This window comes from Marmota marmota, unplaced genomic scaffold (assembly GCF_001458135.2).
Source record: "Marmota marmota marmota unplaced genomic scaffold, marMar, whole genome shotgun sequence".
NCBI classification, from domain to species: domain Eukaryota; kingdom Metazoa; phylum Chordata; class Mammalia; order Rodentia; family Sciuridae; genus Marmota; species Marmota marmota.
This window is the reverse complement of record NW_026000242.1, coordinates 25,411,869-25,425,109: the sequence shown is the minus strand read 5'-3', so window position 1 is coordinate 25,425,109 and position 13,241 is coordinate 25,411,869. Positions and strand designations below refer to the sequence as shown.

The 13,241-nt window shown below is 34.8% G+C and overlaps 2 protein-coding genes across 5 annotated transcripts in view; one reads left to right on the top strand and one right to left on the bottom strand.

The window, feature by feature from the left end:
- Ccdc82 (coiled-coil domain containing 82) overlaps positions 1–8,708 on the bottom strand; it is a 33,074-nt gene extending 24,366 nt beyond the window's left edge. For 3 of the 4 annotated variants that reach the window (XM_015489964.2, XM_048795906.1, XM_048795905.1), the window contains exons 1-3: positions 8,627–8,708; positions 2,957–3,690; positions 2,306–2,498 (exon numbers count right to left, since the gene is read on the bottom strand). In XM_015489964.2, coding sequence (XP_015345450.1) covers positions 2,306–2,498; positions 2,957–3,676 — 913 coding nt within the window. In that variant the 5' untranslated portion in view covers positions 3,677–3,690; positions 8,627–8,708. Of the gene's footprint in view, positions 1–2,305; positions 2,499–2,956; positions 3,691–6,379; positions 6,463–8,626 lie in introns of all 4 variants that reach the window. The other variant, XM_048795904.1, reaches the window with a different exon arrangement.
- A 35-nt stretch (positions 8,709–8,743) lies between these two features.
- Jrkl (JRK like) lies at positions 8,744–12,897 on the top strand. Its single transcript, XM_015489962.2, has 2 exons — positions 8,744–8,847; positions 9,238–12,897. The coding sequence occupies exon 2, from the start codon at positions 9,377–9,379 to the stop codon at positions 10,949–10,951; it is 1,575 nt and encodes a 524-aa protein (XP_015345448.1). The 5' UTR covers positions 8,744–8,847; positions 9,238–9,376; the 3' UTR covers positions 10,952–12,897.
- The last annotated feature ends 344 nt before the right edge of the window (positions 12,898–13,241 follow it).

Here is a 13,241-nt window from a genome sequence, read left to right as displayed (position 1 = left end):
TATATGACAGAAGTAGAAGTTTTAATTAAGAACTCACAAAATATATTGCATAAAAAGTCAGATATATTTTCCCCCAAAGCAGAGATGCTTAGTACTAAAAGTGAGCCCAGAACTCCTTGATTCAAAATGAAGTGAAAACTTATGTTCAGAGAAAAATCTGCACACAAATGTTTATAGCAGCTTTATTCATAATTGCCAAAACATGAAAGCAACCAAGATATCTTTCAGTGGGTGAATGGCTAAACTGTTGTAAATCCACACATGGAATATTATTCAGATATAAAAAAAAAATGAGCTAACATGCCATGATTAGACATGGAGGAACTTAAAATGCATCCTGTAAAGTGAAAGAAACCAATATGGAAAGTTATAGGCTACATGATTCCAACTGTGTGACAATTTAGCAAAGGCAAAACTGAAGACCCCCCCAACCCCCCCCCCCCAAAAAAAAAGAAAACCTCAGTGGTTTCTAAGAGTTCAGGGGAAGGAGGGAGGGATAAATATAGGATATTGTTAGGATAATGAAACTGTTCTGTAAGATACTGTAATGGTGGATACATGTCATACATTTGTCAAAACTCAAAGAAAGTACAACACAGAGTCCTAATGTGATCTGTGAGTTATACTCAATGATACTATATCAATGCTGGCTCATCAACTATTACAAAGGTGTCAAACTAATCCAAGAGGTTAATAATAGGTGACACTGCACGTGAGGGAGTATAGGTCAACTCTTTGTACTCTCCACTTAATATTTCTGTAAATTACAACCTACCATTAAGATGAAAACAAGTAAAGAAGGAAGTCATTAAAACAAAAATCAGAAATGTAGGATAGAGAAGGAAGTTATAGTTCCTACATGTTGGACTTTTATTTCCATTAATTAGCAGGAGAAGATATGCTCAGGTATTTTTCAGCAAATATTTTATCACCTTCTAGATATATAATCCAGAACAATGGGGCACTTCACAATTAAGTATATATCTTTTTAGTACTCTATTAAATAAAATGGGGAGTACACATAAAGCACTCATATCATACACTAAACTACGATGCTTATTTCAAGGGAAAACACTGTGCAACTCTTTGAGATGGGGCAAGGCATAATTTATCTTGAAACACCATTTTTAACTGAAACAATGCTTGACAAAATATGATTATTCAAACTTGGGTATCTACCAGACATTTTCTCAAAAAAAAAAAAAAAACCAAAAAACAAAAAAACAACCAAACAATGAGCTTGTCACTTCAAGAACAACTCACAGGGTTTGTTTTCAATGATAAAAATCAAGTTTTTAGGTAGAAGTCAGAATTTTGAGAAACTTGTCTGAGCTAGTTTGAACTTGACAGCTTTACAATACCATAGCACTATTCTGATGAGATTGATAGTGATATCAGTGAAGGTGAATTTTAAAAAAATTATGTAATAAAATGGGCTAGCATCTGAAGAATCTGTAGTACCTAGTGAACTCGTATCTTCTAAATGACTAAAATATTATATTGCAAAATTATGCTTGGGTAAAAAAGTTATTCAAATTGCAAGACAGACGAATTAAATGATTATTAAAATACTCATCCCTTTTTCAGCTACCCATGTGAAGTAAAACTTCATGTGATTCAACCAAAACAACATATTACAACACACTGAATTAAAATTAGAGGTAAGAACCCCGCTGCTTTCTATTAAGCTAGACATAAAAAAGTATTTGCAAGAATGTACAACTGCTATTCTTCTCATTTCTGTAAATAGTTACTCCTCACAAAATGTTATTTCTGTTAATGTAATGAGTTTAGTAATGTTATTTTAAATTAATAAATTAATAAATACATTTTAAAATTCTAAATTTTGTATCTCTCTAATGGTAAAATATTGACTTAGCCCACTAGAAATAAAGGCTTATGGGGTCATTTTTTTAGGGGTGGGAGTGCTAAAAAGTGATTTACCACTGAACTATATCTCCTATCCTTCTCATTTTTTATTTTGAGATGGGCTTGCTAACTTACTGAGGGTCTCACTAGTTGCTGAGATTGGCTTCAAACTTGTAATCCTCCTGCCTCAGCCTCCTGAGTTGCCGGGATTACAAGCATGTACCACTGCACCTGGCAGAGGTCAATAATTTTTAAGAGTGAAGAGTTCTTAAGACCACAAGAATAAAATACTGGACTAACAAATTTAAGATATCTAAAAATGAAACCACAGTTCCTAATCAGTGGTTTATAACATGATATTAAAAAGGTTGATTTGATGCTTGATACACTATAATGATTAGAACAAGTCATAAAAATATCTTGGTATTTAACTTACAAAGAGAATTCTGTTTTACTAATTTCAATTGAGAGGTAGTTAATTTTTTTTCTTGTTGATTTTTATTCTCTTCATCACCCTCCTCATCTTGTACTACAAAGTCATCAATAATATAATTATCTCCATCTTCATCATATTCAGAATCCTCCTCCTCCTCTTCATCACTGCTTGGGCAGGATTCCTTTTCAGAGTCCTAATTAAATTAAAATAAATGATTCAGTAAATTGTGGCTTTAAAATGCCTAGATGGATATGAAATTAAAAGATTAAATCTGAGAGCAAAAAATGATCCACAGAGTTAAGTTCATATTTTAAGGTTAAAATTAAATTTGTCATGTTATATGCTGAACTCTAAGGAAGACTATACCTTGCTGAGGTGATGTAAAATGTTTAAACATTAAGAACATAAGCAGTGAAGAACAGGAAAGACCATACAAAACAACAAATAGTCTTTCATTTTAAAAAACAGTGAGGTAGTAGGGCTTATGATTAAACAATATATTAGATGTGAGTACAAACAATATCAAAGATACTTGATTAAAAATAAATTCTAGACTTACTGAGAAATAGAACAGACTCAGTACTTTGATTTCATAAAATTTAAATCAATAAAAAATTTAAAAAATAACAAAACCAACAAAATAAAACACACCTCAAAATCTCTACCACTATTGCGTCTTTGGCGAGATCTTTGTTTTGAGAGTTCTTTCAACTTCTGGAGTTGTTCTCGCTTTCGAGTAGCTAATGATTTCTCAAGGTTTTTTAGCTCCATTTCCACTGAAGAACATTCATCTTCAACCACTCTTCGTGGACGTTTAACACCTACTTTTCTAATTAGGATATCACTGTCATCACTCTCATCACTGTCATACATCACAGAGGAAATCCTTTTTCTTTTCACTCGCTTGATGTGTTCTTCTTCTAAATCCTCATCTGTGATTTGTACAGTATGTTTTTTGAGATCCTTCTCTTCTTGACTCAAGTGCTTTTCATGATCTGTCAAGTCAATATTCCTATGATTGGTTTTGTTAATTTCTTCTTCATATGTTGAACTGTTGCCAGTGTTAATGACATGCTTACTGCTGCTTCCTTCACTTTCAGTTTTGATTAGTTTAAGCACTCTTTCATTTTCTGGTGTGTTATTACTATCCAGCCCCTTGTTACTATCAAGTTCTTCATCATTATCAACACTTTCATCACTATCAAGCTGTTCATCACTATCAAGTTCCTCATCACTATCAAACTCTTCATCACTATCAAATAACTGTGAGATACTATTTCTTTTAGTCCGCCGCCAATCAACTCGAGATTTTTGCTCAGGCACTTGAGTTTTAGAATTTTTCCTTGTTTCATGTCTTCTAACATGTACCATTTTCACTTAAGCTTCTACAAAATAAAGTTATTGGGGATATAATAACAATAACCAGATTAAGGCAATGAAATTAAATTTATTTGGCTTTATTAAATGGTCAAAAGGTAAAATCACATGAAATACCTGAGTGAAGATGGCAGAATAATCATTCAACAAATAATTTATTGATATTTATGAAATAACTGTATTACCATCTGTTCTGAATTATGATATATGTTGTGATAAGTGATACACAGAAAAATCATGGTCCTGTATCCTTCAAAAAATTATTATCCATGTATAAAACTAATAGAAACATGTAATTAAGAAAAATTCAAGATAACTCAGTTACCCAACAAGTAATAAAAATAACTATGATGGTCATGTAAAGATGCAGTGAGGTAAAAGGGCAAATGATTTACTGAAGATTATCCTGAACAAATGTATGTGATCAGACAGAATTCTCAAGGATTGGTTATATCTGAAAAGAAAGAATGAGCAAAAAAAAAAAAGGAATTTCAGGCAGGTAAAATGGTAAGGGTAAAACTTTAGCATTAATAAAGAACACATTATGTTCAGTAAATGAGTATGAAAAGGGTATTTAAAAAGAAAATTCCGGTCTGTTCAGTTTGGAAAAAAGGAGAGAAAAGTGAAATGAAATTACCAGGATTATTCATCCTGAATGTAAAGGTTTCTGAACAGAGAAATAACATGAATTATATAGGATCAACTGACATGAAGAAATTTATAAAGTAGCAATAGACATAAAAGACAGTGCAATACTGAGACAGCCTATCCCCTAAAATTGTAGCTTCTACAAACCTTAGTAAAATGGCAATGGTCTTAAACCACTCAAAGATACAGTGTAATCCAACAGAAAACATACTAACAATCAATAATGAAGTCAAGTCAAGTCAAGTCAAAAACAAAAGAGGTTCAGAATGAAGCAGATCATGATATGGGAGAAAAAAACCCCCAAAGCTGTCAGTATATGATTAAGAAAAGGGTGAATTCCACTAAAATTATCATAAGCATATATTAAAGGATCAATTAGCGATAGGTGAGATAACTAGAACATCAGTAACCTATATGTACTTCTGTGGTTGCTAAGCAATAGAAGTATGATTACAATGTAATGAGACAGACCTCATAATAAATGTATTGGAACTTATTCAACTGAATGTGATCCCCTTCGAAGAAATCACCTTATGAAGCTGATTATTCCAATATTTCCATGATGGCACAAAATATAACTAGAGTTTTTCTATAATCCAGTTATAAAAAATACAAATTAAAAAATATGAAACTAATCATTCTAAAATGTTTATTCCAAAGAGTGGTTTCAACATCCACTTTATTCACTTGTCTGAGTTATAAAGGATTGTTAGTAGGTTCCAGAAATGAAATCTTATTTTAAAAATATTTAATTTTTTAGTTGTAGATGGACACAATATCTTTATTTTATTTTTATGTGATGCTGAGGATCGAACCCAGGGCCTTGAACGTGCTAGACGAGTGCTCTACCAATGAGCCACAACCCCAGCCCCAGAAATGAAATCTTCATAAGATAAAGATAACTATCATTAAAGACTTTTTTAAATGTGTGGCATACTCTGAAAAAAAAAAAAAGAACAATGGCAGTATTAGTAGAACAAATTAATAGCTTCCTAAGATGATTACTTTGGAGAGGGGAAAAAAACAACCCATTTGATTGTATAAATTCTGGTATATTTATAAGGTAATATGTCTGCCTAAAATGGTAATATAAAATTAGAATCACATAAATAAATATAAAATCATATAAAATCAAGAACAACAGAGATTGTAAGATTATACACCAGAAATTATCTTTATAGTGTTATATACCAGAAATTCAGTGTAGGCTGAAGTAGAACCTTGAAACAAGATATAATCATATTGTTTTATAGACCAAAAGTATGCTACTTGAAAGTACATTTGGATTAAATCTTAAAGAAGACTTATATTAAAATCAATGAAGATAAAAATTTTGTGTGGTCAAAATTACCCTTTCTAAGAATGCTTATTTTGCTCTTCAAAGCATTGTTTTGTGTATATCACTTTGCTTTACAATGTCTACCTAGTTTCTTTTCTAGTTTTGAACACATTACTGTTTCTTTGGTTAAACACTAGATAAAAGGCAGCTTTTGAAGCTATTGACTACAAAGAAGTATTTTTAAGCACAGATAGTTAAATTTGCATAAGCCAAATAGGCATATGTGCATTATGCTACATGTAGCATTACTTATTATTACTTAAATAGAAAGGCTTACTTCTTAACTGGAAGAAATAATGAAAAAACATTTATGATCACAAATAACAAATATGGGTTCAACAGTTACACTACAGCAAACATGGACAGTAAAAAATATTAAAATGAAAGATGATTTTTATTAGTATCCAAAGCAGATTCAAGTACACTAGATGACCATTTTACAAAACTATAACATGCTCAAAAGACATTTATTTATCATATAATAGGTTATTCCTCTGACAATTGTAGAAAAGATGAAGAACATCACACTATTATAAAGACACTTTATGTCTGTACATCATTAAGGTATCATTAAAAGAAACCCCCGTTTATTTATAAATGTTCAGTATATATTCATATTTATTTTTCAACTCTGACAATGATCCTATGAAGACAATTCTCTCTTCATTTATAAATATCAAAGCAAATGACATAGAGTTTAAATGACTTACCAAGATCACACAGCTTGTTAGTGACAGAGTAGGGATTAGAAACCAGGTCTCCTGATTCCCGGTCCAGTGCTACACAATGATTGCTGCCAATATCATATTTGTACAAGTAGTAAAAATGAAGCCTTTAATATATTATTATTTTATCTCTCACTCATGCTAAATTTTAGTTTCAGAAAATAACCATCAGAATGGCTTCGGTTTATAGACATGCTTTTTTATTATCCAACTGAATTTTAGTGCACATGAATTAGGACAGAAACTTCTGGAAATTATTTATCCATTAGGCAAGAAAAGAATGTGCAAAAGAGATGAAAATTTGCAAACTTCCCTCTATCATCTTATTGATGAAACTGGTCACAAAATTTAAGGGAATACTCAGAGAGCCTAAAAGTATAAATTTCAAAGAAAGGGAGACTCTCATGAGAAAAATATTTATTTTGGAAAACTGCAGAATTTGCTTGAGGAGGCACATTTAAATAAAATAAATCATTTCATTTGGTCACTTCAAAATTGCCAGCATCTATCATATTTCAAAATTGCTACTTATATCAATAAGGTAAAAAATTGTTGAAGAGTAGAATTTGAACATGGTTGGCTCCTTTAAAAATTGTGGATATCTTTACTATATTATCTGGGAAGGGAAGAATGATGACAGAGGGAAAAGGTGAATGAACCTGGGAAGAGAAATAAGAAGATAAAGCCGGGATGATGGGTAACACATCTTTAGAATTTACTCAAAGAAGAATCCATGCAAATGGCCATAATTTCTGTGTAGGCTGAAAAAATGCTCAATTTCTTGAAATGAGAATTTTATCAAGCTTCTGTAATGATACCTTACCTTTAGGCAAAGAAAAACAAAGACTCCAAACAGAAAGCATTAAATAAGCGAATGAAGAAGATAAATACTATTACATCTTTGTGCTTCATAATTATTATTATGTAAGATGCATGTACATAGCTATGCTGTCAAAGAATATAAAGGTAATTATCCATATTGCCTGTGTTTTTCTCATAGTAACTCTATGATTAAAAAAGGTACTGTGATGACAGCATTTCTCATCAGAAGAAATATTCTTTCTTCTAGAGTTTAAGAAAAAAATCGGTATAGAAATCACCTACTTGCTATACGAACAATATATGCGGTAGTTTACACTAAGATTTTAGGTGCAGTGAAACCCCTGGCCATTATTTGAAATTCCACCAGAAGGAATTCATTTTTATTTGTAAAACATCACCTCTCCATGTTTTCTTTTCTATGGCAGTTTAGAGAGGAAACATGAATAAACCAAAGAAACAATTATCAAGTATCTACCAAAATGCCAGCACATGCTCAAAGCAGTGGCATTAGTGGAAAAAATAAACATGCTCTCTGCTCCCAAGGAGCTCACAATCTGATGAAATTACTAGGGGCACCAAAAACAAGTCAGCGTAATACAAGATTTGATGGCTACAGTGTATGATTAAGTTCTTATCACACCAGTGTGAATAAATTTATCATAGTCCTTCCATTGGCTGGAAAAGAGGACAGCGCAACACAACAGAAATAAGAAATGGGAAAATAAGAAACACATAAAAAGAGGAATGCTAATTCCTCCCACTTAGAATCACAGTCCTGCACGACACAATTTCACAGAGTGGATTCTGCCAGCTTGGCAACCAGGATAACTATATCATTTATTAAAATCACAACACTGTCGGTGCTTTGCTAAATCCAGCACGGAAGAATGGCAGACGGAGGAAAAAGATCCTCTCGGGAATTAACATCAGTGTTATTCTCACGATTACAAACCTGGCTCTTTGGCAGGACGCATGCACCCAGTGCAGCCTGCCCGCTCACTTGCGCGTTCACTCTACCTCCAGGAGGGAGGGACAGTGTAGCTAAGAAACTGGACCCTCAGAGATTCGCGACGACGTGAGCCGGAGGACAGAAACCCCCAGACCGCTGAGAGGCTCTGCACCCAAAAAACAAACAAGGGTCTGGAAAAGCCGGTACCCGAATTACGGACCGAGCACTTCCTCTCGGCGGAAATAACGGGCACCGCGCCCACAGCGCTCAGCAAAGGAGGAAGGCTGGTAGAGCAAAGGACTGACGGGCGCCGTCCGGTCCACCCAACAGCGCCCGCGGGAATTTTACTCTTGGCCGGCCGGGAGGCGCGGTAAACCCCGCCCTTCTAATATACCATTAGCTGAGGGAGCAAGGGCGAGTCCCCGCCGCGAGCTGGCCCCGCGCCGCCCTCGCGCTCTCACCTTTCAAAGCGCCTCCGCCTTTGCCTCCGCCTCCGCCTCGGGCACTCGCTACAGCAGAGGCGCCCACCTGCTTCCGGGTACCAGGGGAAGTCCCGCCTCTAGGCGGAGCAAGAGGCGGAGCCAGGTGGCGGGAGGGGTTGTCTTCCGGGAGCGTGTGCCGGGGGAGGAGCGGCCACTGCGCGGCACTCAGGGAGCTGTGCGGGGTTCTGGTTGCAACTGAGGTGGGAGAGGGGCCCGGCGGGCTGAGAGGGGCCGGGAGGACTGAACAAGCCAAACCCGGCGTGGGACAGTGGGGCTGTGCGGCGGGAGGGCCCGGCAGTTGGGGAAGGAATCAAACCGTTCCCCTGGGGAATGTGGCTAGTCCCCCGCTCTTCCGCTCTCTGCCTTAACTTTGGGGTGTGGCAGGGATTAGTGACCAGGGACCTGGGTGTGAAGGAGAGTTGTGGCCACGATGGGGTTATAGTCTTGTTCCCTGCTGCTGGCTTGATAACACACATGTGTGTAATCCAGATTATCCGCGGTGACTTGGGGCCTCCTCTGCTGCCCATCTAAGTTAAAGGCCTGCTTTCTCAAACTTATTTTTAAACCTTCCTTTGCCATCTCTTTGCCAGCTAAACCCAGGCAGGGCTACCAAGTTTCTCAGAAGGTTAAAAGGTCCAGAGTTTAAGACTTCGTTAAAGTGAGTCAAGAGAAGGAAGGATTTTGTGGACTACTACAGTGTGAGTGCGGGGTGAGTCCTAGAGTCTCACTATGTCAGGGAAACGGAAGCGAGTGGTGTTGACTATTAAAGATAAGCTTGATATAATAAAGAAACTTGAAGACGGAGGTTCTTCCAAACAACTGGCCGTGATTTATGGAATTGGCGAAACAACAGTTCGGGATATAAGGAAAAATAAGGAAAAGATTATAACTTATGCAAGCAGTTCTGATTCCACAAGTCTTTTGGCCAAGAGGAAATCTATGAAGCCATCCATGTATGAGGAACTGGACAGAGCAATGCTGGAATGGTTCAACCAGCAGAGAGCTAGAGGGAATCCCATATCTGGACCAATCTGTGCAAAAAGGGCTGAGTTCTTCTTTTATGCTTTGGGAATGGATGGTGATTTTAACCCCTCTGCTGGTTGGTTAACTCGTTTTAAGCAACGGCACAGCATTAGAGAGATTAACATTAGAAATGAAAGATTAAATGGAGATGAGACTGCTGTGGAAGATTTTTGTAATAGTTTTCGAGATTTTATTGAGCAAGAGAATTTGCACCCTGAACAGATCTACAATGCGGATGAAACTGGACTTTTTTGGAAGTGCTTACCTTCTAGGACTTCAGTAGTCAAAGGTAAATGCACTATCCCTGGACACAAGTCAGTTGAAGAAAGAGTCACTATCATGTGTTGTGCCAATGCAACAGGTTTACACAAACTTAAACTCTGTGTTGTGGGCAAAGCAAAGAAACCTCGCTCTTTCAAATCAACTGACACTTTAAACCTCCCAGTCTCTTATTTCAGCCAAAAAGGTGCATGGATGGATCTTTCCATTTTCCGACAATGGTTTGATAAGATTTTTGTGCCACAGGTTCGAGAGTACTTAAGATCTAAAGGCTTGCAAGAAAAGGCTGTGCTATTATTGGATAACTCACCAACACATCCAAATGAAAATGTCTTAAGATCAGATGATGGCCAAATATTTGCCAAATATCTGCCACCTAATGTGGCTTCATTGATTCAGCCCTTGGATCAGGGAGTTATAGCAGCAATGAAGAGAAACTATCGTGCTGGTCTTCTCCAAAACAACTTGGAAGAAGGAAATGACCTGAAGTCATTCTGGAAGAAACTAACTCTGCTTGATGCACTTTATGAAATATCAATGGCGTGGAACTTAATAAAACCAGTATCCATTAGCAGAGCTTGGAAACAGATTCTTCCTCATGTAGAAGAGAAAGAAGGCTTGGATTTTGATGAAGAAGATATTTCTGTGGGTACTGTGGCCACCATTTTGCAGCATACCAAAGGATTGGAAAATGTGACTACTGAGAATATTGAAAAATGGCTTGAAATAGACAGTACTGAACCAGGCTATGAAGTATTAACTGACAGTGAAATCATCAGAAGAGCACAAGGTCAGACAGATGAATCCAGTGAAAACGAGGAAGAGGAAATAGAACTAATTCCAGAGAAACATATAAATCATGCAGCTGCTCTTCAATGGACTGAAAGTTTATTGGATTATCTAGAACAACAGGGTGATATGATTCTACCTGATAGACTGGTAATACGTAAACTTCGAGCCACCATCAGAAATAAACAGAAGATGACAAATTCTAGCCAATAATGACATTTCATTTTTATCATTGTTTTAATAATTGTATTTGTGAACATACCCCTTTTGCAACATGGCTTAATTTTCTTTATGTTCTGAATTCTCAGGCATAGTCTTATGAAATACAGATAGAAAAACATCTGTCCAAGTATGGTGACACAAACCTATAATCCTAACTGCTTGGGATCCTGAGGCAGAAGGATTGCAGGTTTGAGGTCAGCCTTAGCAATTTAGTGAGACCCTGTTTCAAAATAAAAAGGACTGGGGATGTAGTTCAGTGGTAGAGTGCCTCTGGGTTTAGTCCCCCAGTACTACAAAAAAGCAAGAAAGAAAAAAAATCTAAGGTTTGAGGATTTTTTTTTTTTTTTGCTACCTGTTGTCCCTTGTCCATTTATTTGTTCAGATTATCAGAAGCTGATTATGTATAAATTATGTGTATACCTGTATTGACTTTTGTAAGTCCACCATTCTCCTTTCTATAACAGTGGCATTTCCTATGATTTTTAGTAATAGTTAAGAGATAACAGTGAACAGATTGAGCACTTTTCTAAAATCTTTTGCTTGAATTTTCAGAGATACCACAGCAATCCTTTCTTGTAACCATCTTAAATGGTGGTCTGTTTTGTGTTTGTATAGTGTAAAGGTTGAAAAAGATCTATATTATAAGATTTTAGGATGACCTATAGTAATTTAAATGAAGTTCAATAATGATGGGGAAATGATGATTTATGAATTATAAAAATAAGTACTCATGCTTCTGTTGTCTCATATTTATGTGAGTGGCAAGATGATGATGATATTCTGGAAATCAAATAAATATGGTAGGTAATTGCTAAGTTACGTAGAAACTTGGAAAGCTGATATTTAAAAGAGGTATTCTAATCAATTTATTTGTAGTAAGAATTTTGGGAACTTTAGTTATTTATAATAAGAATAATAGGTTTCTTTTAATTTAGTCATTTTTTTATGAATTGGGAAACAGTATAGGTTTATTTATTCATCTTATTATAGTACAGGTTTTTTAATGTTACATGTTATGATTTGAGCTCCCAACTTATATTTGGGGTACAGCATTTTGGGAATTTGAAAGTTAAGTTTGTTTTTAATGAACACTTAGAAAATTGTCTATAACTTGGAAAAGTTTGTCATATTTGGCTCTTTTATTTGTTATGAAAAAAATAAAGTTTTTACTATTTTAAGTAAGTCATGTTTGTATCCTATTTTATGAAGAAAACAGAATAACTATGGGAAGTGCCAGACACTAAAGAATTTATTGTTTATTGTTTTGACATATGTGAAAAAGAATTAATTATTTCTGCTAAAATTTAATGTAAGTCAGAATTTTGATAAATTTTCCTGATGAACTATTTAAGACTTGAAAATACTTTGCATGTATTAAAACTAACATAATTTATAATTTAAAAGCAAAATATTCCCATATTATATCATATTTGGGCCCAAACTTTAAAAATAATAGTAAATCAGAATTTTTCTCAGTCATTTTTGAAAGGTTAACTTTTTCATTGAAATATTTAACATTTTATGCCTTAAAATTCTAAAACTTTAAAAATATTTTTAGCTTTCCATAATTTCTGTTATCTTCATTTTTGTATATGTCTACATTTTTAAAAGACTTGTGATGAAAGTATTTAAATGTGTTCACTCCATAAATTTTATCAGTGCTTAGTGGAAAAAAAAAACATCAGAAGTTAACATGTATATTGAATCAGATGAAAAAGTTTTGCTATTAATTAAATAGTATATAAAATAATTTTTCTAAAATGAAAATATGTACTATAAACCTTCTTGGAATTTTGTCTGGATTTGCTGTCTTCAGAACTCATCCTTTTGGTGAAATGCAGCTGTGTCATTGCCACCTAGTGGTGAAACTCATGTTACTGCTAAGCTGTGTGGTTTTAAACAAATATCTAGTAAAAGGTTCATCGTGGCTGTGTGAATCTTGTGACTTTATCTAGATTCAGAGCGCCATTCTTTCTTTGGTTTACTGCTGCTTGCTCTTCTCTGAAATATGAAAACAGGGGTAGGTTAGCAGTTTTGTTTCTGATCATTATGTTCTTTATTATAAAAGCTGCCAATAATTGAATGCTGTTTTATGATGTAAGCAGTATACTTTATATCATTTAATCCTATAAATATGAGTAGATAAAATATGCCTATCTCATATTCTTAATTTCTGAAGGTCATTTGCCTACAGGTAAGAATTTTGGAATTAAATTTCTATGCTTACATTTATCTAAACTAGACCAACCTTTTTGCCGTTTGTCAATATAACATTTATTTT